This window comes from Eleginops maclovinus, chromosome 12 (assembly GCF_036324505.1).
Source record: "Eleginops maclovinus isolate JMC-PN-2008 ecotype Puerto Natales chromosome 12, JC_Emac_rtc_rv5, whole genome shotgun sequence".
NCBI lineage: Eukaryota > Metazoa > Chordata > Actinopteri > Perciformes > Eleginopidae > Eleginops > Eleginops maclovinus.
In genome coordinates this window covers 19,457,980-19,482,595 of record NC_086360.1, presented here as the reverse complement: position 1 = coordinate 19,482,595, position 24,616 = coordinate 19,457,980, and the positions used below count along the sequence as shown (strand labels likewise).

The following is a 24,616-nucleotide window of genomic DNA, read 5'->3' as shown; positions in this document are numbered from 1 at the left end:
TTTTCCTAAAATGAAATAAAACATATATAAAAAATGTTGTGCCCAAAGACTGAACCTTAATACAGCATAAAAAGAAAATTCAATTTCAGCCAAATTGTTTGACTGAATTTGAAAAATGTCCTCAGATGCCAACTTTTTTTTCAAAAACAAGATAGTGATTACCAAATGTCACTTGCAGGCCTGTTACAAACTGGTGGCATACATTTGAAACATGGGTCAGGCACAGAAGGTCAAGATACTTTTGTGTTGCCAATGGAGTTTTATCCATACTACAGACAAAGAATCAGGAGATCTCAGGTCCTGCAGCTTTGATTTAGACCGTTCCATTTTAATATGTCTCTCTCAAGTGCCACAACCTAATGGAAGTGCAGCACCCAATCACTGGAGCACCTGTTTATGGCTGCTGTTCATCTTCTCTATCGTCCGAGAAGCAGTATCTTTAAAATAAAAAATAAATGACCAGATTTAGCCATTTTTCCTGGTACAGCTCTCGTGTATATTGTCTTGTCAAGAGAGAGGTATATTTTGGCTCTATAGATAATGTGTCTCAGTCCGTACCTGCATGCTTTGAGAAGGTGTGAGTACTGGTTGCTTTTCAAGGCTGCCAAAATACAGACTCCCTCCCACTCACACACACACAGCCACTTGGAAACACATGGATGCTTGCACACACATTTCCCTGCATCCTTGCTGCCTGCTTGTCTGCAGCAGCATGACACGACTTCACACATGATACGAGCTTTCACACACTGAACATGGCAGTAAAATCTTCCATTAGCAAGGACCCAACCTCCTCACCGCTCCCCGCTTCCCTGCTGCTGTTGTTCTGAGGTTTTCTGCGCGTGCGATAGTAAATAATTCATTGTCAGCTACACTCGCCTACAGGTCTTTGTGCAGAGAAAGCAGCACTGCTCGTCATTCCTGCAGTGTGCACTCTGGCAGCTGCTCCTGAGAGAGAGATTGCACAGATCCAAGGAAGCTGCAGAGCACCCACACCCAGCGAGGATACACAGGACTACACTTACTCCCCCTCCTCCCTCCCTCCCTTTCTCCACTCTGCGCTCAGCATTATCAAACTGCTGGGGTTGTAGGTAGGCTCACCATCTTCCCTTAACAAGCCACTTGCCGGTGAGGAGAAACTTTAAGAAGCTCATCCACTTTCCTCCTGCCCAAGGATGCCTGAGCTCAGACAGACATGGATGAGGCTGATCTGCTTCTCGCTGCTGTGCCTGTGTCTCAGCCTGCTGAGGGAATCGGACGCCAGGAGAGCCCCCAAGATACCTCGCTGTCCTTCGACCTGCTCCTGCACCAAAGACAGTGCCTTCTGCGTGGACACCAAGGCTATCCCCAAGAGTTTCCCCCCTGGAATCATCTCTCTGTGAGTCCAACATCCATAAAACCATTTACCAAAAGCATTGTTTTCATAAATGTGAGCAATATGCAGTCTGGTACTTCCTCACTGATGTCACCCTCCATTATGTAATGAAATCTTACATGTCTTTAAATTACCTTAAAGTGAATACCAGTATGTTGCCAACTAATTTTCTCTTGATGCAAAATGTCTTTTCAGAGATGTATTGCAGATAGCATCACATAAAGCGATAAAAATGTATCTTTCCTGTACCATATGCTGAACTTTGTTTGGAGCACAGCAGTAAAATCCTGTCGAGCTCCAGGGAGGAGGACTAACAATAGATCCCATATCTGACTGCAGGAGACCTGCTTCTCCTCTGAGATCTGATCTTGGAGAGAGATAAATGGAGCACATGCAATGAAAGGGAAAGACTAACACATGATGACGGAAGGTTATGTTATGCTGAGAAGATTACAAGGTGGCCCCTTTTATGTGACATTGACCCCAAATGCTTGTGGATTGAACATTAAGTCAAGGGGAATCCAGAGCACAGGCTGCTGGAGGTGGCCTCATTTTGCAATACAGTAAAAGTGAAGAATGAACTTATGTGTCCTAGTTTTGGAAAGATTTAGTCCTACTTGATATTTACACGGCAAGGATGGCCTGATGAGAGAAGTAAGGAAATACACAGTCATGTTGTGAATACGACATCTTTCATCATAAAATCAAATGAAGTCTCTAAACTTTGGCACTACCTCTGTAAAATATATTCTCATATCTAAAAGACACATCTGATGATAACTGATGTTGTTTGTTTGAACAGGACGATGGTGAACGCCGCCTTTACTACGATCCCAGAGGGAGCTTTCTCGCACCTTCACCTGCTGCAGTTCCTGTAAGTGTCCTGAACAACAACAGAGGACTTTCACAACTTTAAAACATCCTAAAACTATGTTTTACACAGTTGATATGGTGTACGCACGCAGAGAGCTTTTGTTTTGCAGTGACAATGAAAGTGACTTCAGCTACTAGAAATGAATGGTTATTGAAAACACTGGTGACATAGCGGTAATAAGAGTAAAGTGGCTCTGTATCAGCGTCGTTGGCAATCACTGACTCCCTTCAGCTCGGCCAGACAAAGGGCCGTTTATCCTCTCAGATGCAATCATGAGTGTGTGGTTACGTCTGTGTGTGTATGAATTCCAAATACGTATTTGCATTACATTGTGTTTATATTGAAAGATTTATTTGATAAGAGACTAAATCTTTTGGATTTAAGAATAACATTTTTTCGCTTCTTTAAAAAATATCTCCAAATTAGACCAGCGAAAATGAATAAATGTGATTTTAAAAGATATTTAATGGCAGTCTAGCCCTTCATTTGTAATGTACTACATGATCTTTTTGACTTGATCACTATTACTTCCTTTTTCCAGGCTCTTGAACTCAAACACATTCACCATGATTTCTGATGATGCCTTTGCTGGTCTGTCTCACCTGCAGTACCTGTAAGTGTCTCACGTCGTTGTGTGTATGTTATAATTATTTTTTAACTTAATAGGATTAGCCTGTGATATTTGAAAATATTGATAAAATGTTCTTCATACTAAGGAAAATGTACTGACAAAAAAAAAACTGTTTTAAAATCATGCCAATAAAAAAAGTCAAGTTTTCTCTCTTACAAATATAACATGAATTTCATAAAACCCACCCTCGATCAGTTCAATACTGTAAGGGGGTTGGGTTGCCTAGGCCTTAATTATTGACCTTTTTATGACTAATAGGTAATGGTTGCTTATGGTAGCTCATTTTAGCATACTTTAAAAACTTCAACATTATCTGTATTGCATTTGCCACAGTGCTGGAACTGATAAGCAAAGCAGACATAAGGTTGCTTTTAGGAAAGGTTTTGCCTTTTTAATTAATTGCAGTCATTCCATGTTGGTTTATTTCAATACAAAGTTAAGAAATCGTACCTCAATGCTGCACTGCATTTCAGGGTTGGTCTCTGCAGTATGGCAAAAATAATGCCAAAATTAAGACTTCAAATAAATCCTCCTACGACAGCGAGCACTCCGCCGCTAAAGTGTAATAAAGCTGAATATGCCATTCTGTAAATTGATAGGCTTTATAAAGTAGTTAGCTGATGGCTCTCTGTGGTAGCCAAGCTTCAGGATGCTTGCTGTGTGGCTTTGGCTGCAGCCCAGACACAAGGCCTCTCTGCATCACGGCCACTACTGCCGATACCCGCTGTGAATGCTAATAAAGCCACACTTTAATATCCAGCCACCTCCAAAGAGTTTGCATATGCTGTATGTCCTTGACTATCAATAGACATATCTTATACAGGAAGGGATCAAATGATGCTGACACGCAGACTTTTTTTTTCTTGCTGCACAGTGTCTTATTTTTATCACATTATTCAAAACCATGAAATTAGCTTTCACCATTGAGTTATTGATTTTCTGTTTTACTATTTTTCCTTTGCATAAAAATCACTGATTGCATTGGCCAATAGAAGCCATCAAAACCCACAAGAAATATGAATATGTATTGCCCCATTTTAATTTGTTTAAAAGCTGTTGCCTTTGATTTTAAATACACCAGATGTGGAGTGCTATATGTTAAAATAATTGCTTCCTTCTGTCACTCCTATTGTGCCCTGTACCGACAACACAAACTCCTTTCTAACAAGCATGAAAAACAATAACAGTGACTGAACTTCAGAGGTTGTCATCACTTTGAAACAAGTGGTTTGTCTCTTTTCAGGTTCATTGAGAACAACGACATCCAGGCTCTCTCAAAGTACACCCTCAGAGGACTTAAATCCCTGACTCATCTGTAAGTATTTTCCTTGAGCTAACAAGGTGGGAAAACCCTTTACTTGTCCCTTTGCACATGATGATGCTAAAACATGTTTCAAAACCAAAACATTTTGGCTAACCATGGATTTACAACTTTAGGATCCAGTACGTGATGCCTCGAGGCCCAACATCCTTTTTATGTACAGTACAGTATAGACTTACATTAGTAAACATACATTTTTATTTTAGCTTATATGTTTTTGGAGTAAAAAAACATACGAAGGCAGACTACAATAGTCTAACATTTGAATGACATTCATCTGTTAATGTGAATCAGCCCATGCGGCAGGGGGGCTGAGTTAAAGAAAATGCTATTGTGCTTGCTCTGTGGGCCCAGAGATCCAGAAAATCCACGAGAGATCTGGGTACTTTTTTGGCTACATGCACCTCTGGGCAACTTTCATAGGAACAAACAGGGTTCTGCCACCATCGCTGTATGCAGTTCTCTTCATACAGCAATGGCACACACATAAACAGACTTGTGCCTGTTCCTTATGTCTAGTAGAGATCATTACATAATATGTAACCATAGGACATGATAACCATGTCTTCTCTTTTCAGATCTCTCTCAAACAACAACCTGCAGCAGCTGCCAAGAGATCTCTTCAAACATCTAGACATCCTCACAGATTTGTAAGTGTCCCTACACTGCAATTAAAACTGTCTCAACCCGAGAACTTTAACCCTACAATCTGTCTCCATGAAACATTGTTGGTGTTTTGTAGTTTGCTGAAGTTCCCTGAGGGTTTAGTGGACTTCAACTCATCTGCAAAACTGTCTCGAGGGTGGTTTGTCTCTGAGTCAAACCACACTGGTGCTCAAAACACTTTTTGTCTCAGTTGTTTTGATTCTCTTAGGTTTATGACATTTGTGTTTGAGCATTTTTAGATTAAAGTCACATATTTTCTCTGCTCTATCTGTTTCTCAGAGACCTGCGAGGGAACTCTTTCCGCTGCGACTGTAAAATCAAATGGCTGGTAGACTGGATGGAGAAGACCAACACTTCTGTCCCTGCTATCTACTGCGCCAGCCCCTTTGAGTTTCAGGGACGCAGAATCCACGACCTCACACCACGAGACTTCAACTGCATCAGCGCAGGTTTCGCCCTTCTCTCTTTAAGACATTTTTGGTGATCTCACGCAGAACTTCTTATTTCATAACCTGCTCTATGTTTTCCCCGTAGATTTTGCTGTCTATGAAACCTTCCCTTTCCACTCAGTGTCGGTGGAGTCCTATGAGTTCAATGACGATCAGTTTGTGGTCTTTGCTCAGCCTGATTCAGGGTTTTGCACCTTGTTTGTATGGGATCATGTGGAGATGGTGTTCAGGATGTTTCATAACATTACCTGTAAGTTGCCAGATATGAAAGCATAGCTATTGTACTGTTTTATGTTTCATTTTGATTTTGATTGACTATTCTGCTTCTGTGTATCCCTCTTGCAGCTCGCTCTGCTGTGTACTGCAAACCAGTGGTGATTAGCAACAATCTTTACATGGTTGTTGCTCAACTTTTTGGTGGATCTCATATCTACAAGTAAGGCCTGCAATATAATTTGATAAACAGCAAGTGCTTTGAAATAGCTTGACATTCTGGAGAAAGGCTTATTTAGCTTAGTTAGATGAGAATATTGATACCACTTTGACATATCAATCTTTTAATTTCACTTCTAGTGTAATTTAACGATGAAACTATAGGAATTAAAATATTTGCCTAATTACAGGTGGGAAGAGGACCCGCACCGCTTTGTAAAGATCCAAGACATTGACACCACTCGTGTGAGGAAGCCTAACTTCGTAGACACCTTCCAGCTGGATGATGAGTGGTACTTTGTGGTAGCAGACAGCTCCAAGGCAGGCTCCACCAGCATTTATCGCTGGAACAGCAACGGTTTCTACACCCACCAGTCCCTCCATCCCTGGCATCGGGACACCCATGTGGAGTTTCTTGATGTCGGGGGAAAGCCTCACCTCATTCTCTCCAGCGCCTCTCAGCCGCCGGTGGTTTACCAGTGGAACCGCGGCCAGAAGCAGTTTGCTTTCTTCTCCCAAATCACAGAGCTAGCAGATGTGCAGATGGTTAAGCACTTCTGGGTGAGAAAAGTTCTTTACCTTTGCCTCACACGTTTCATTGGTGACTCCAAGATCCTCCGATGGGAAGGGCAGCGCTTCACTGAGATCCAGACTCTTCCCTCTCGAGGCTCAATGGCAGTGTATCCGTTCACAGTGGGCCTCCGCCAGTACCTCATTCTTGGAAGTGATTTCTCCTTCTCCAGAGTTTACCTGTGGGATGACCTCACTCAGCGCTTTCAGCCTTTCCAGGAGCTGAACATGAGAGCCCCACGAGCGTTCAACTTGGTATCTGTCGACAACAAGGACATCCTGCTGGCTGCCAGCTTCAAAGGCAACACCCTGGCCTACCAGCACCTGGTGGTGGATCTCAGTGCCAAGTAGACTGAGAGCGACAGGAGGTGTTTCTGAGCATTTATCAACACGTGCCAAATAAATGAAAGACTGTAAAATGTTAAAGCCATGTTACTAAAGGTCTGCTGTTTTACCTGATGATGAGGCAACTAAATGAATTATTCAACTATTTTTATGCACTATACCTTAACATGTGAATGAAATAATGTGATAATTGAAAGCATCAGTAACATGCCTACACAAGTGTCATGTCCCTGCCATATTACTGCTTTGGTTCTGCCAACCATATATCCAGGCAAATTATTTTCCAAAAGTATGATATTGTATACTGCACTTTACTAATGTGAACATGATGTGCATGTGCATCCAATTAATTATTCACTGAATGAAACGGTATATTGTTGCCATGAAAGATTTGTGAGTTACACAGCGTAGTTTATCTGTGGCATTTTGCATGGCACGGTACAAATGATATAACTATGTAAAACAAGCAATACTAACCATTTTAATACCTAAAAATCATAAATTATGTATGCGTTTGTAAATGAGATACCTTACTTTTTTAAATGTGAAGTTCAATTCTGCAATAATAACAAGGGATCAGAGCTGGCCTGAAGCATGAGCAAATTTATCAAGGGACCCAGAAATGTACTGAAAAAGTGAGCCTACTTTAGCCCTTTAGTATTTAAGTTTTAGAAATATATTATACTTTTTTTGTAATTGTTATAAATTCCCAAAATGGTTGCCAATCTTTGAGGGGACATGGCAAATTAAAGGATATTTAGGTGCGCTATAGCATAGTTTAGCATTATAATTCATAACTCATTTGAGAGGCAACATACACAATTTGTGGAGCTATAACAAGATCAGCCATGAAGATCAGAGCATTTTAAGTTATAAAACCCTTTATATCAGTTCCTATGCTTTTGTAATGTACTTTCACAAACTGTAATTGTTGCTGTGTAAATGTGTTTGCAAATGAAAGGGTGGGTGGGAATGAGGGTATGATTAAATTCAGTTTATGGCCTCTACAAATTTCTGTCTTGTCTTTTCTGGTTAGAATTGCTTTTTGCTAACCATGATAACTCCAAAACACGCTAAAGAATTGGCACATATCAGACTGTTTTGCTCTAAAATCTTGAAGATTTGAGTTGTAGAATCTAGCCAATAACAGAAGCAATAAAATAACACCACATGTAAGGCAGTTTGTACTCACTGACATCGTTTGAAAAAAATGTTGGAAACTCAAAAAAAAAACACACACGCATTTACAAGTAGAACAGCTGTGGAGGGATGAGCATAAAGGCACAAAAATAAACCTTCCTGAGCACAGTTATAGATGCGCTTGCTGTGCTGTTCTGGGTGTCCGCGTGGGTGGAGTTAAACCATTTGCTCTTCAGGCACAGACACATCACCGCCTTTTTGCGCAGTGCCGATTTCTAAAACGAACACTACCATGTGTTGCTGTTGATATGTGAAACCTTAGCTAATGTTAGCCACATCTTAATGCATCATGGTGAAGTAAGGGGTTTGCTTTGATAACTGGCAGCGACTTGTGAGCCACTGCTTTACATGTTCACTTCACAAACAATATACAGCGTACATGTTACTTGACGTTACGTGGTTATATTGGTTTCTGTTAGAAGTGAGGGCAGTTGGTGGGTGTTGCTAGCAAACCTAACGTCACTAACTTTAGCGAGCTAACGTTAGCTTAGCGAGCTGTCTGTTTTCACTCTCACGAGTGAGTTTAGACTCTGATGTTGCACATGTCTAACGCCACGGAAATGATCTTGCCACCCGAATGGGACGACGAAGAGAGGATGAATTTTATGTTCTCGGACTTCAATGAGAACCGAGATGTCAACACGACAGACTGGGACAGTAAGATGGACTTCTGGACGGCTCTGATTGTTAAAGCCTGCCGGGACCGAGGCACCGTTTATGTCAGCCTGAAGGACCTGAACAAAACATTCAGGAGGAAAGAGAGATCCCCGCTGGGCTTGGCGACTGTCATCCAGTCTATGGCCAGGTAAGTGGGTCAGTCACAGCTGTCTGTTACTGTCTGTCTCTCTAGATCAATGTGGGTAAAACCTCTGTGTTTTGCCCTTTTCCAGATGTGGGAAGATCCAGAGGGAGTCTGAGTTTGCTGCCAACATGGACTGTGGCTGGTTGTCCTGGGGTGTAGGCCTGCTGCTGGTGAAGCCTCTGAAATGGACCTTCTCCACCCTGCTGGGAAGTAGCCAGGTGTCTCTAGACGAGTCCTTTGTAGTGATTGAACTAGTGAAGGTTTGTTAAACTTCCAGATTTATAAACACAAAAGTAGAATTGTATCCTAATCCGTGCAGCACTATGATTGATATGCATGTCTATGTTATGGTAGTAGTACTAGGCTGTGTGTTACACTTAAGCAGAATGTTTTATATTATTCTTCCTTGGTTATTGGTGCACATTAACAATTGAAACTAAACAAAGCATGCATCTGGATTCAAACTTAAACTTGTATGGGCCCTTTAACCACAGGTCAACTTAATGCCACTCTGAATGCTTTATCTTTCCCTATCAAGGGTATTACAGCCAGACTATAAAAGTTATTATGGCAGCTGCTATGTCTAAAGATAGTGGATATTTGTCTATTCTTATGGCCTTTAGACTGCAAAAAATGGTGAAAATAGTCAAGAAAAGGGTCAAAAAGCTGTTGGCTGATAAAGGGGACCTTCCCCTAAAATCTACCCTTTTGAAGAAAGTGTTTACAAAATGATTGACAACATCAAGCATACAAAATGAGAAGTAAAAAACACTAAAAAGTAAAGAAGCATTTGAAGACACCATGGGAGACTGAGGGGGAATTATAACTTATTTGGTTTGAAAAACAGAAGATGATTAACCAGTGAAGCGTGATATGAATCCATTTGGAAATTAATTTTGAGGAAACTGAACAAAATGATGATGGAAGAAAAAGAAGCAAGAACATATATTTATAAATGAACACACATATCTGATGAACATCTTCAGTACAGTGGAGAGGCTTTATAAAGAACGTTTCCAATCGTACTCTTGGTTTTCCAGGAGAAAGCAGCAGAATTACTCAAGGTGTACCGAAGCAGTGAGTTTGCAAGCTGCTCCATCATTTCATTTCAAGAGCTCTGTACTCTCTCCTCTGATGTCTGTGCGGATGAGAGCACCCTGTGCATGGCTCTCCTGCAGCTGCAGAGGGACAAGCAAGTGATGGTTTCATTGCACGAAGGAGAGAAGGTAAACAAACTGCTCAAGAGAGACATTTAGCTGGTTATCTTCAAAGAGAAAGCCTGTTAAGAGATCCTGTGTTTGTTGCTTTCATGTTTTAAGTGTCAACTGTCTTCATGTGCCTTCTTTACAGATTGTCAAGTTTTGTCAGACTGGGCAAGATTACATTTCTTCTGTCAGCGATGTGGATATGGGCATCTACAAGCTGCAGCGCAGTCAGAAGCTTCTGGAAGAGCGGGTGGAGAAACTGGGCCTTGAAGCTGACAAGTACATCAAATCAAATAAGAACCTAAATTAGGAATAGATTAAAATTAGATTGATTCATTAATGACAAAAAAATGATACTATTATTTTACACAATTACATTCAGGGTTTGTCGTTTAGGGAAAACGCACTCTAGTTATTCCACTATTATGTGTGCAACTTCATGCTTTAGCCATCTTTTTTTCCAGCTATTGAGCTCCACAGAAGGACTGCATTGCCTTTAAAATGGTGAATACTTCTAAAGCTTTGCCTGATCTGTGTGCAGGTGCAAAGAGGAAGCAAGGGTACTGCTGAGAGAAGGAAAGAAATCCCAGGTACTTATAACATTTGAGTGAAAAAATAATAATCTGTTAAAAAATGTGTAATGACCTGGGTTCAGTGGTAATATTAGCTGTCTATCCCACAGGCACTGAGGTGTATAAGAGGCCGGAAAAGGGTAGAAAAGAGAGCCGAGAGCTTGTTTGCCAAACTGGAGTCCATCAGAGGAATCCTGGACAGAATAGCCCAGTCAGAGACTGATAAGATGGTAAGAGGGAGCATTCACGTCAACCCTTTCTGTGTAGTTATCTGTAAGTTTGTTATTGGTGCGTCTGCACCTTTAACATTTAACACTGAGCAGGCGCAGTCTGTACACCATTTAAAAGGTGTCAGCAAATTCACCCTGCTCAATTCATGTGGCGAATGCTGCTTGTACACTTGCCTGGTCAACATGAAAACTGCATGCCATTACAAGTGAATCTTTGAATATCATATAATATAGGCCATCTTCACACAAATCAGAGCCACTAGCGAGTGATTGCTGGCAGGCCTTATTCTATTTTTAATAATAATGATAAAACAATGAAAAAGCATGCAGACTGATCCATGCTTTGTTAAATTGGTGATGCATCCTCCTGCTCATTGTAGAGATATATTCCGTCTTCGCTGCTCCTCATAACTTCTGGCCAGATTGTCCCCCGGCTATAGGAAATGGAGTGCAGCTAGCTTTGTGTTTAAACTATGCTGAACATGTTTGTAGGTTATTCAAGCGTATCAGGCCGGAGTGTCGGCCCTGAGACTCTCTCTGAAGGATGTGACTGTGGAGCGGGCTGAGAGCCTTGTGGATCAAATCCAGGAGGTACAGTAGCTGTTTATTTAAAGACAATTCATGATTTGTATTTTATACTTCATCAACTATAAATGCATCTTTTCTATGATTCAACCAGTTATGTGACACTCAAGATGAGGTGAACCAAACGTTATCCAGTGGAGTGACCAGCGCAGGTATGCCATATTGTTTGTGCCTTATCTTTAATACATTGTTTATATGATTGTCAAGGAGATCTAAGTTTGTTTGCCTTTTTTTTTGTAGATGTAGACATAGATGAGCTGGAGGAGGAACTAAAATCTTTGATGGATGAGTCAAAGCCGGATAGTGTCTCAAGGTTCCCTGAGGTTCCAACAAACGAACAGGGACCCTCCGGAGGGCAGAGCCTCCCGGGTTCAGACCTGCTCAGTTCTCTGCCTGCGGTGCCTTACAGCCCCCTGGATATTACAGATGAGCAGCTGGAGGAAGAATTAAATAAGTTAAACCTAACTGATTCAGGTATGCACTTTCAGATTTCTTAGTTTCTCTTTTTTTTGACCTTCATATGAATGTTTTGAATTAACGTATGATCACCTCTCTGTCCAGGCTTTCAACAGGAGAAGAAGACATCGCCAGCCAGGAGATTAGAGCCTGCACAGTGACGGCACAGACAAAATATGGCGAGTTTAAATCTCTGCGTCAACATATCAAACTCTATCTCTGAAGACGTTTCTGTGTGCCAGGGTTCATAGAATGAAATAAATTCATGAAAAACTACATAAGCAATTGCTAAATCTTAACTGTAAGAACTGTTAAATCAATATATCAGGATGAAAACAAGGCACTTTCCTTCAGTTAGTGAACATAGAAATGCCTTTTCTTTGGAGGCATGCCAAAAAGGAATACCTTTTAAATCTGCCATCAGGATCTGAAGAATCTCAAGTCAAACATTATCATTTTAACAGTTTAACATATTATTTTTGGTATGCCGCCACTAGGAATGCTTTTAACTTTGTGGTATTTTTGACTGAGTGTGAATAAGTATATTTGTTGTGTGTTTATTGATGTGTTTAATTGTCCCTCATTGGCATTCTTGTAAAGTCTATTAAGTGGCCTTTGAATTGTACATGTTTAACTGAAAGGAAAGAGAATATTATGCCAAATGATTGAAGTAATAAGTATGTTTAGTCTCACTGCCACATACTTGTGAGGACTGAGAGGCCTACCTTAAGTGAGTTTAACCAAATACGTTTCTCAAAAATAAAATGTATTTTAATCACTTCTTTGTTTGTGGTATTTATTTGTTACTAAGCCAAAAGTCGTTTTTTTTTTTTTACAACTAATCTAATGGGATTACATGGCATACAACCTACCTAGTATTAGAGTGTTTTCAATTTAAGGTCAGTGGTTTAAACTTACTTTTGATAGCTAGTCACTATCCAAAGTTGAAATAAAATGATGTTTGGTAGATAAATAAAATATAAACCGTGCACGGTTTGTACAGGCCTTTAGCCACCAGGGGTCACTGTTGTACCTACAGATATTTTTGACTCAACAAGATAACTATAAACTGCATGCTGTCAAATAGAGTCAAAGTAGCTTTACTGATTTCAAGCACAACTTCTATATAGCTTAAACTTAAAGTAAGATATAAGCATTTAGCTTTTAAAGTCTGGTTCCACATGTGATCCATCAAATAGGCTAGAATAAACAGCTCTGGTATTATTATTCTATTTCACTATTTCATATTTGCAAAGCTGCTCTTATTGTTGATACATTTAGTTTATATTTAGTTATACTTAGTTTATACTTAGTTATTTTAGTTTATATTTAGTAACATTTGATGTATATTTAGTGTATATTTAGTATTTTAGTTATATTGAGTGTATATTTCTCCTTCCTTCTTTGTATTGAACTGTTGCACCTCAATTTCCCTCGGGATAAATAAAGCTTCTTGAATCCTGAATCTTGAATGGTACCACATTGTGACAATTTTTATACAAAATATCTTTGAATTAAGTCTGAATTAGACCAAAATGAATACACAAAATACATTATTGTAGTCGTGGCAGTGCAGAGGATTACATTGGTACTTTGTTGTTGTTAAATAAAATATAGGATTGTTTAGAGGCAGAGGACATGTCATCTGATACAGATAACTGAATTTATGAAGTGGTTGGAATATTGAAGGTAAACATTTAGAATTGAATTGATGCATTACAAATCCATACCAGATATATTATTATAAGATGTGTTTTAATCAAATGTCTACCTTTTAAATCAGATGATAGTGTATTTAGCAATCATTATATGTTTTAGGTTTTTAAAGGCAGTATTTCAGTATTTTCATCAATCCTTTTATGCCCACGTTGCAATGCATTTGTGTGACAAATGTGACCCTTAATTTGAAGAGCTTGTCAAGGAGACCAAACATGTCCTTAACTTCTAGTCTTTTTAATTGAGAAAAAGAAATCAAAAGCTTCAATAATGTAGCAACCTGAAGGGTATTAGTGTTAATATGGTATCTTGTGTTTTCCATTATCTCCTTCCCTCTCAGCACAGCTTTTCTGTGATTCAAGGATGACTCCTAGTGGCCGAGTCAAAGAACACAAACACACACACACACACACACACACACACACACACACACACACACACACACACACACACACACACACACACACACACACACGTAGATTATGACATTGGTTGTCAATGTCAGTAAGATCAGAATCTTCAAGTCAAAGTGACATTAAGTTGTTGCTGTGACACAATATGTAATATTATTGATATTAAATGGTTGTTGTAATAGACGATTCATCACTTTTCCCCTCCGTGATTATCGGCTCTGGAATAAACTTTAGTGAAACACTTCACATTGGGCCGGTCCGGTGGTGGCAAAATCCGTGGGGACCTTGCTTGAGAACCAGAAGGTCACCTTTTCAAATCCCCAAAAGACCAAGTGCTACCAAGGTGTCCCTGAGCAAGGCACCGTTCACTACACTGCTCCACTGTTAATTAAGGGTTCTTTCTTCTTGATTTCAATATGACATGTGCTAATATAACAATCATATGCAATGAAGTGTTTCTTAAGGTTCAACACATTACCAAGTCAATAAACTCCTATCCTTAAAAGTGTCAACATCTGTAAAAAAAAAGGAGCCAAGTGACCATTTAAAAAAAAAGCATTGCTTTATTGTATTGATTCATATGTTTACTTCAAGGACAGGTGATATTAATGTGAAAAGCTGCTTATTAATTGATTATAATTACCATCATGTTGGTGGTGCAGGATCTACTGTCAATATCTGAGGGTGCTTTTCTGTTCTCTATTAAACAATAAATTAAAAAAAGAATTCATTACAAATGTACAGCCTTTATAAAGTACAGGTAATCATATCACAAAATCCTATTACAGCAGTGTTTTCAAAAATGCCCTTGTATCACAAATTACACCAGTGGATATTGTTTAAGCCAAACCTGAATTCTCTCAGCAGCCTTCAATGTCTCTCTCTTAGACGCACACTCACTCTTCTCTCACACACACACACACACACACACACACACACACACACACACACACACACACACACACACACACACACACACACACACACACACACACACACACACACACACACACACACACACACACACACACACACACACACACACACACACACACACACACACGCCTGTCACCACTTTGTACTGCATGTACACATGTGCATCAGTGCTGTTTTTGCAGGCCAACAAAAAAGGCGAAATTTCAGTTCTTTCATCAGCAAATCTCCATTGCACATTTTTTCAGCTCGGTACCTACAGCAACGCTAATATACTGATATCACAAGAAGATGAAAGACATTCGGAGTATAAGTTTAATCATTTCAGTTCTATCCTATGCAGCTGCAGACATCTTGGTATATAGTGTGTTGATATGTCCAGACTGTTACGGAGGAGACAGAGATATGTGAAGTAAGTTTGAGCCATGACTTCACTGCACAGCTTGTGTATGGTTGAGCAGGCACTGATGCAGATATTTGGCTGAGAATTTGTTGCACCGCATAAGACAGAATGAAGCGAAAGTCTAAGGAAATCAAGATTTGTATAGTTCAATATCTCATTGTATTGTAAATAAGAAACATTTGGCATGCTTTATAGTAGTCACTTTCTAATGTATAATAAGAAAGAAACGTCTTTATGGAATACCATGAAAAAAATGAAGTCGTTTTTTCATATTGCAGTGTAAAAAGCAGGCTACACAGTGGGTCAGGCTCCGTCCTGCTGCTGCAGTGTTATACAGTAGGTGTGTGTTGATGTGCATGTTAGCTTTGCAGTGTTAAACTGTCCTGTCAGTTCCCGAGCGCTTCCGCACGACCTTCTCGTCTTTGACCTGGTCCACTGCCAGAGTCTCCAGCTCTGCCTGCGGGGGGGCCAGGGGAGAGGTTCCATGGGAGATGCGGTGTGCCACCCCAACATGAGCCCTGTACTGCCGGTCCCGGGCGGGGCTGTGATGAGGGCTGGCCGCAGCACCCAGGGGAGTGATGGGGGAGCGCTCGGAGGAAATCGGAGGGATAACGGCAGGTCGTTCCCGCACCTGTGGTTCGGGAGAGTCTCTCCCAGCCTGCAGGAAGGGTGTGGGGTCGGGCATGGCATCTACTGTCTCCCGCATGACCATCCGCCTACCGTCTGAGCTGAGCCGATACACCTCTGTCAGCTCTGGGTGAAGAGGCTGTGAGAGGCTCTTCTTCATGCGGCGCCGTGGGGTTTCAGGCTGCCTGTCTTTGGCCGGTGGAGGCGTGGGCTTGTACGATGTAACTGGACTAACATTGGGGCTGGCCTCAGATGAACTGCCGGCTAACAGCTTCTTCTTGGTGGCGTGAAGCTGCGAGGTGAGGTAAGCTATAGTGCTCGCTCTCTGTTCCAGCTCCCCGGACAAAACAGCCAACTTGTGGCTCTTCATCTTGAGCTCCTCCAGGTACTTCTTCTCCCTCTCCTTTATGGTGTTTTCCAGACGGAGATCATAGCGTTTTTCTGCTCAAGGTCCCTGAGCAGCTCTGTGTTCTCCTCCTCCTTCTTCTTCAGCTGGGCCTCCAGCTCCTCACACCTTCTTTGCAGCTCCTTGCAGCGGACCTCACTGCTGTCTGGACACACATAACCCAAAAACTGTTAAAACAGGTGTTTGCATGTGGTAAACAGAGGGATTAAGTACATATAAATTAGTGCACACAAGAAAAGAATAGAGACACAGACACTCATATCCACTTGGCTGGAGCAATCAGTACATTAAGCTCAGACACTGACTATGCACAGTCTGCCAGATGACAGAGACAGTGTGCTCCTATGGAGTCTCATCGGCAGCGGGCAGAAAGCTCCAGTCTCACGTTACAGATCTGGTAGACAGAAAGGGCGCTGCTCTCCTCTGACCTTCATCACTGGGCCCATCCTGCCCTGCCACACCCAGTTAGAGCCCATATAGCTATGTTTGTACATGCGCAAACAACTTGGGATACAAAGATAATATAAATGTGTGTATATCTCAATGTCTTGTTTACATTAACAGTCCCTAAATTCAGTTTTCTATAACTACTGAGGGCAGTAGTTATAGGTTTCCCTTATTGTTTTAAATGGGTGGGGCTGGTACATTTTCACCCCAGCTGAGCCTTGCTGCACTAAGCAGGTTGCAGGCTGTGCATCAGCGCTGTGACAGATAATCTCATTTCCTGCACTCCAATCTCTGAGATGTCCCACGCTAACATGATAGTGCCTCTAGCTGGAGGCCCTGACAATATTGCTCAGATCTAGGCCAGCCATGTTTAGAAGCCTCCGACACATAGAGATCCTGCTGAGGCGCAGCATGCTTCATGCTCAGTTACTCTCACCAAGGGGGGGGGGGGTCATCAGCAGCATGTAAATAAATTAAAGTGTATGCGGCCTGCCAGGGGCCTCCCAGACTGTACTGTGCTGTACTTTAAGTCGGTATATAAAGACAGTGGAGCTGGGGCTGAATCAGACAAGTGTTGTGACTCCATGACATGACCATGGTAACGTAGGGGGGGAGGGGCAGTGAGCAATGAGCAGCAGGGTGTCTGACATTGCAATGCTTCCTGGGTTTGACTTTGTTACCAGGATACAGAGAGAGCCCTCTGCTCTCAGGCCTGTCAACTGACACAGACCCTATTTCAGCGAAAAACCCAGATATATATCCTTGACTGCTGTAGAGTCTTGTCTATGGCTGTGGTACACTTTCACAGTTTGAATCAGTTGTTTAAAAATTAAATGTTACTCTAAAATACACTAGAGTTAATATCATTATCAACCCAGGAGAAAAGACCTGTCACAAGAACGCGGTTTCCTTTCTTAGTAAATCTAATTCACACAGGGCAAGACTAAATGAACAGTTTTGGAGACTATTAGGTATCTGGACATTAACTAACGTGTGTGTTTGTTTGTGTACTTTACAGTAAGATGCTTACCTGAGGGATCAGAGCTTCTCACAGTGAGCTCGTATGTCAGATCTGTGAAAAAAGGAAAGGGATAACATGTCTGTGTCACATGAGGTTGCAAAAAAGCAGCTATCAAACAGCATGCTGCTCACAAAGAATGTTTAGCATGTAAGGGAAAGCAATGCCAGTGTTTTCCATATGGTGATGTAAGTATTCATTTAACAAGATTAGTGAGACTACCTCTGCAGCTTTAGGAACAGGTAAGCCAAAGATACTTTATCAGGGATAAAAAGTACAGTGTCCTGATGTGACCATCTTTAAATCCTCGTTTTGTGAAAGAATACATCTATTACTGATGTGATGCTCGATACAGGTTTTGCTTCTCTTCAGTGCAGTGTACTCCCTCAGGCTTGAGTGCATTTCCCCTAAGTCATCATATTATCTCTAAAAGCTTTAATAGTGGCACCACAGCGTCTTGTTGACTTTCGGTCTCACATATCCATTCAGGTTATATCTCTGTCCCAGGTATGGATTCAAGGAAGCTTTTTTAGGTGTTTCATCCTCTTTCTTTAAAGGAATGGTATGGAGGAATTGCCAAAAAAACATTGATCATTCATTAGTAATGTAATCATTACAAATGCATGTGTGAAGGTACAACTGTCCCTATTCAAGACAGAAAAGGATAAGTGAATTGAATCTGTAGCCGTGCTAAACTGTTATATTATTTGCCATAACCACTGGTTTGGCAACATGAGGAGAAGAGAGGTGGCTACTTGTGCTCACCTGTGCATTGCTGTTGCAATCTGCGGATCTCTGCGTGTAGCCCCTTCAACGTGCTGGCATGGTCCTGCTGCAGGAAGAGCAGGTTTTTCTGGGTACTGTGCAGCTGATTTTCCAGTGTTACATTTGATGATGCCATGGCTGATTATGTTCGGACACAGGTTAGAGAAAACACGGAGAGAGAGGAAAGAGAAGAAAATAATGAAATGTCAATCCATCTAGCAAATAGGCTTTTAATTCACACCATTTCAATTATAACTATATGGGATTTGGGATGTGCTCCAATTTAGTTTTGTTTGGGAACTGGCCAAGACAATCTGCTTTGGATGACAGTACGAACAAATCACTTTAGGATAATAACATCAAACCCATTCGCAATTGAGGACATTTGGCACTTCGACTAACCAACAAATTGTCATTTCAACCCTGTTCACTGATCAAACAGAGCAACAAAGACATGATGAGGAAAGTGAGGAGGCATATTTATTAAAATGCTGCGCGGTGTGTAGGCAATCATCATTAATGGCTAGGTCAAGGCTACGGTGAGTCTGTAGCAGAGAAACCATAAATAAGCACCCAGGTTTTTGCTTGCTGTATTTATCAACCAATTACTGACATGAAGCTATTGATTGAGAGCCTGAGAGCAAGCAGCCGTTACAGTAATCTAATCTATGCTGTAAATTGTAATTTTATTAGGAAAAACGATGGAAACATTGTTTCATCGGCACAGATGATAAGATAATAAAGTTAAATTCTTACACTGGCTCCTCTTCACTTAGTGCGTAAATACAACACATGTGCACAAATAATATATTTTTCAGTTTTAAAATACTCGCTTTCAGTGTCCATTCAAATCGTGGTAAAGAAAATCACAGCTGAACACAATGGCAGCGACACAATTACACTGGGTGTGGCATGAAGGCTATCAGTCTCAAGCAGGCCTCTCAATTCTCTGTTGTGCCCCACCTACCACCTCCCACCCTTCACTAAATGTCCTTGTCTCTGGAGCCAAGTGAGAGGAAGAGAAACAATCACTCAATCCCAACATCTCCACCCACTGCCAGACAACTGTACTTGGCTGAGAGCTGAGAGCACATTGATCCCCTTCTGAGTGCGGAGAAAGCCTCTCCCTGCATATATAAGTGTGCTTCAATAAAACATCCCAGAGCTTCTCACTCTTACATCATCAGCTCACTAACATGAATTATAAATCCCATAACACAACACTGGACCAATTTTCCAGTTTTAACAATCTTCTGTGGGATTCCTTCCTCCCACATGACTTACAGATAAAAAGAAAAGCATGTGATTATCAAAACACATGCTTCGTTATCACAAATCCAGTCAGTGATGTTCCAGAAAGGCTGAAGACATGATTTATTATTGATGAGTAATGTGGAGTCCTTCCGATAAACCCTGCTCTGCAAGCACATCAATCGTCCAAGCTCTATCCTAGAATAGCTTGGATAGCTTTCAATTTGCAAAGGCATGACCTCACCTCAAAACATGGCTCATCCCATAGCGTGGCAGAGGAGAGTAGGGCTTCAGTGAATTAGACAAAGACAATAAAGTATATATCTCTTTGTTCAGGGGGTTCATGCAAGTAACTGCCTGCTTTAAAGACAGAGATTAATGTCAAACCAGCAGGAGATGTCTGTCTTTCTTCCAAATACACAAACCAGCATTTCCCCATACAGAGAACATAAATAATCAATGAACTGCAGCAGCATAAAACATTAGCTAGTAGCTGCCAACGTTAGCCTAAACAAGAGCTTAGAAGTCTGTTTTTTAGCATACAAATGTCCATACTTATATTTACATTTTAGACAAACACTAAGTGCCATTACTTAATGAAATCATCAACCTGGTGTAAAGCGTTAACATAGACTTGCTGACTATGCTGCTATGAATCAACACTATCACGTTACCTTGTACGTTTTGTCTTAAGATGTTCTTGTATATTACTTTTTTTCATTCTGTTCTTATTTTAGTTTTTGTCTGTGTGTTTATATATCTATATATATATTACTACTGTTGACTATTTAGTACTGTTACAACATCTTTCCTCTAATTAATGTCTTCTCTTTTATAGTTACTAGTAGTTTAGAGCAAATATTGTATAATGAACCTACTCCTAGCACACGCATATCTACAAGGAAACATTTAATCATCGGCCACGTTTGCACTGTTGCGTGTAAATAGAAAACGTATAAACAACTCAACAGGATAACCCTTAAAAACAATGCAAACACGACACTAGCTACGTGTTACACGGCACAGATGCTCCCCACAGCCCTTTTAATTTCAGCACCTGCATTGCGGACAGCACCACAAACCCACATTTCACAGCAAACTGCTGCTTGTCCTGGCAATAACGTCACCTACCAGAGGATCATTGATTCACACAAACGTTATCGTGAAACTTTAATCAGAGATATCCTTCAGGAAATGCCCTTCTTTGTCAATATCAACCGCAGTAGTCTCAAACCCGGGGCTAGCCAGCGGCGCCTCTGAACGGTTTCACAACGCGTCACTTTTCCTTGTTGTTTTATGACCTGACGGACTGTAGGATGCCATCACTGCATCTCCTTCGGTCATCACAAAGGCAGCTAATGTTATCTAGTGCAGCTATTTAGGGAGGAGCTGTCCAGTTTTAAGAACAGAAAACAAGCTAGTCCCACTATGAGCTCCACCGAAAGGGAAAACACGTCAAACCAAATTCCCTTTGCAATCTGTCAAACAAATAATAGCCGGCTACACACAGCAGGAAATACACCCATTTAACAATATATAAATAGTTTTTGGAGTATTGGGGAGGGGTCCTGGTAAATTCGGCATACGTTGAATCCACCTAACGAGAGTTGATTTGAATAAAAGCCAGGGGTTTTGCATCATTGGGTAGATTTAAGCAGCTTCCACAACGATTTAAGATGTTTCAGAATCAACAGACATACCATAACGGGGTTGAAATGTCACTGAATGAAACCTGCTTGGATGCTGATTTGAAATATTTCCGCTTAGATACGCAAATAAAATATAATAATATAATACACACATTTTAATGAAACATTTCCCCACACAGAGGAAGCTTTAATTATGCTAGCCTAGCTGAACAGCTAACGAGGCTACAACAGCACATTATCTCATTGATAGCTTACCTTGTGGCTAAATAAACGCAGTCGTCGAATATGTTGTAAAAGGTTGTAGATTGTCGTTGAAAGAAAGACTAGCCCCACCGGCTAAAAGCTTCCTGCCTTGCGGGGCATGTCGGGGATGCTGACAGGGCTTTGCCTCTCGGTCGGCTGAGAGGGGAGGGTGGCTGTGTCACTGTCATCTCCCTGAGCTACGAGACACAATAAAGCGATGCATCATGGGAAACCAGAGAAAATCATAACGTTGGCCTAAAAGAAATCCAACAGTCAAGTATTATAATCATGTAATTCAACATACTATTGTACTTCATTATTTATTTCATACAACACCTGCAATAAAGGTGTAAAAACCCAACAGGACATAAAATGTTGAAAGTAGTATAGAGTTTAGTCACCAGCGTCATCACCATAGCAACAGAATATGTCACTTGTTCAATCGTGATGCTTATACGCCCCCTAGTGCTAGCACAGGAGTATACCATTACAGCAATAAAGTCAGATATCTGGTCATACTTTAAGGCTTACTGCACTATAAAGTGTCAGATTGAATGTTTACTTTGTGCCAAACTGCCAGAAAGAAGTAAATTAATGAAAGTGTATGAAAGCTGTTGGCTAGAGTACAGCTGGTTGACAGCAGAGGGGAGTATTGCCCTTTAGTGGCAGAGTAGGAATACTACAACAGCATTACTCTTTCTCATGCTATTTTCTAATCGTTTTTCTAGTAAATCTGTCAGTAATTGGTCTTATTTCAATAATTGCTTTAATTTCAATTAATTTATGCATGTTACAAATGAATCTATGAATATTTTACTTTTATGGTCTATTATGGTCTCTATGGTGTTTTCATTAGAGGAGGAATGTCAAACATTGTGCTCATTTTAACATTAATATTTTCTATATAATTAAACAATTAGACACTGATCAACTAATGTTGCTAGATGTCTCTGCTATGTAATAGCCAAAGATACAATGTGCAGTGTGCCGTTAAAGCCCTTTTGCCTACAAATGTGTTGGACTTCGTCTACATTCTTGTGCATGCATGCTGCAGTGTGGGGTTAGGTAACTAATGCACACCCAATGCAACTATTCAACCATATATGCATCTGTTCAGATTTACAACGACTTTGAAAGAATTTAGACTGCAAACAAGTGATTGTGTGGGCTTAGAAGCTGTCAAAGGACACAAAATATCTGCATTTTTTCTTTCTGAGAAATTATTTAGCTTTGTTTGTTTTTAGAACTTGTTTGGGAAGTTGGTCAGTGAGAAACAGAAGTGGAGGAAGTCAATGAATAAGCTACATAGTAATATGAGGAACTTCTTTTTAAAGAAATCACATGGACACCTATGTTGTTCAGCACAGCATGAAAGTGCATTTTGGCTAATTCATCAAATCCATTCATTTTCACACAGTATGTTTTCACACTACTCCAGCAGGTGTACAGTTTTATATAACTATTAATATTTCCAGCATCCATTATTTGTTAGGTATGTTCTTTTTGAGTGTATATATCATATGGGTCAAACACTGAGTGGCAAATAAATACAGTTAACGTTTATTGTATTCCAATACATTTAAATGGTAAGTTATGTTTGTTTATTACAGTACATGCATTTCATTTGATTTGTTGGAATTTATTCATAATAAATTGGACCATTTAGTGTTCCCTGTGCACTTTCATAGAGGGATAATTATACGTAATCTCATCTCGCGGCGCAGGGTTTGTCTTCGTGATATCAGCACCTTCAGTTTCCTAGTCTTAGGAATGAAAACTTGGAAAACAGTAGCCTTTTCATACCAACGAATATATCCCCTTAAATTATTTCTGACCAGAGAAATTCCTCAGTGGCAGGGCTACTGCGTAAATTGATACAAACCAAAAACAAAAGCATCAGTTTTCATTCCCAACATATGAAAGAGTCTCACGTGTAAAAAGAAAATATCTCATGGAATAAATGGAATTATTGTCCACCTCCAGAAATGTTATTTTTCGGAAGAAGCCTTTAATTTCTCCCCAGTTTTGGCAGGTTTGTGATAGGGATTAAATTCTTCTCATTTCTTTATTTTTAGTGTTTCTGGCACACTTCCCAGCTAAGTGCAGAAAGCAACTGGTTGAGGAGAAGGTAAGTTATCCTCACCCCAGGAACTGTGAGGTGAAAAATAATTCCCCAACAGAGACCCCTACCTTCGTGGTGATTTGTATTACTTACAAACTGCTAGAAAGCTCTATATATTATAATGTAGCTCATTTAGAGAAACCAACCAAATAAAACAAGCAGGATTGACTTTGCACTCCAGCTGTGACTTTAACCAGTTTTTAGTTGTTGTTTTTTGGCCTTTGCCTGCAGGTGATCTGGTGCTGGGAAGGATCCAGCTGAGAAATGTCCTTCACACAAACTGGCCAAAGCCTCTCTCCCATCTGAGGTGTCCATTTCCATCTAGGTTATATTTGTTTTATTGCTGTTATACAATACAGGATTGTTGAAATATTTTAAATTAAAATACAATAAAACTATAAATTATAACAAAATACTGCACACTCAGTATATAAAAGTATAAAAGCACTAAAGTTATAACCAAGGAATATATAAATATACACATATACACACACATACATACAGTATTTATACATATGCATATTCAAACTTGTGGCAGTAGTTGGAACGAGGGTAGTGAAAACGTATAGGAATAGTAATGTACATAAGAAAACCAGCAAAACACCAGACCAACCATTTGGCAGGCCTCATAAATGTGTGTGATTTACAGCCCAGTGCAAATATAATTTCTGGCTCTCTTCATGAAAAACAGAATATCAATCTACAGCCGAGTCTGTAGATGGATATCCTGTTTTTCATAAAGAAAGCCATGAAATACATTCTTTCGAGCACAGCCTTGCACTCAAAATTGTTCCAAGTGATGCCATACCGAGGGTTGTGAGGGTGCTGGATGCAGGCCCAAAACGTTATACTGCTGGAAAAGTAATAAGAGTGAACTGTTACGCTTTTGTTACAACTTCTGGGCATCAGT

General features: G+C 40.4%; 3 protein-coding genes across 3 annotated transcripts; 2 read left to right on the top strand and 1 right to left on the bottom strand.

Annotated features, from left to right (window-relative positions):
- The first annotated feature begins 890 nt into the window (after positions 1-890).
- On the top strand, positions 891-7,624 carry lgi3 (leucine-rich repeat LGI family, member 3). The gene is made up of 9 exons (XM_063896537.1): positions 891-1,378; positions 2,178-2,249; positions 2,791-2,862; positions 4,124-4,195; positions 4,780-4,851; positions 5,147-5,316; positions 5,402-5,566; positions 5,662-5,752; positions 5,940-7,624. The coding sequence occupies exons 1-9, from the start codon at positions 1,176-1,178 to the stop codon at positions 6,667-6,669; spliced, it is 1,647 nt and encodes a 548-aa protein (XP_063752607.1). The 5' UTR covers positions 891-1,175; the 3' UTR covers positions 6,670-7,624.
- A 455-nt stretch (positions 7,625-8,079) lies between these two features.
- Positions 8,080-12,491, top strand: chmp7 (charged multivesicular body protein 7). Its single transcript, XM_063898306.1, has 10 exons — positions 8,080-8,668; positions 8,754-8,925; positions 9,706-9,891; positions 10,016-10,149; positions 10,412-10,460; positions 10,553-10,672; positions 11,165-11,263; positions 11,352-11,409; positions 11,498-11,731; positions 11,819-12,491. The coding sequence occupies exons 1-10, from the start codon at positions 8,397-8,399 to the stop codon at positions 11,872-11,874; spliced, it is 1,380 nt and encodes a 459-aa protein (XP_063754376.1). The 5' UTR covers positions 8,080-8,396; the 3' UTR covers positions 11,875-12,491.
- A 1,901-nt stretch (positions 12,492-14,392) lies between these two features.
- On the bottom strand, positions 14,393-21,777 carry ccdc92 (coiled-coil domain containing 92). Its single transcript, XM_063897754.1, is given in 5 exon segments — positions 14,393-16,228; positions 16,231-16,356; positions 17,689-17,730; positions 18,442-18,579; positions 21,597-21,777. Coding segments are annotated over 4 exon segments (981 nt in total). The 5' UTR covers positions 18,578-18,579; positions 21,597-21,777; the 3' UTR covers positions 14,393-15,551.
- Positions 21,778-24,616: the final 2,839 nt, after the last annotated feature.

Excerpts from the sequence above, each read along its gene's own strand:
- lgi3 (XM_063896537.1), top strand. The coding sequence starts at position 1,176 with ATGCCTGAGCTCAGACAGACATGGATGAGGCTGATCTGCTTCTCGCTG. Across the intron at positions 2,863-4,123 it reads CTGTCTCACCTGCAGTACCT|GTTCATTGAGAACAACGACA; the intron begins GTAAGTGTCTCA and ends GTCTCTTTTCAG. Across the intron at positions 5,753-5,939 it reads GGTGGATCTCATATCTACAA|GTGGGAAGAGGACCCGCACC; the intron begins GTAAGGCCTGCA and ends GCCTAATTACAG.
- chmp7 (XM_063898306.1), top strand. The coding sequence starts at position 8,397 with ATGTTGCACATGTCTAACGCCACGGAAATGATCTTGCCACCCGAATGG. Across the intron at positions 8,669-8,753 it reads GTCATCCAGTCTATGGCCAG|ATGTGGGAAGATCCAGAGGG; the intron begins GTAAGTGGGTCA and ends GCCCTTTTCCAG. Across the intron at positions 10,150-10,411 it reads CTGGGCCTTGAAGCTGACAA|GTGCAAAGAGGAAGCAAGGG; the intron begins GTACATCAAATC and ends ATCTGTGTGCAG.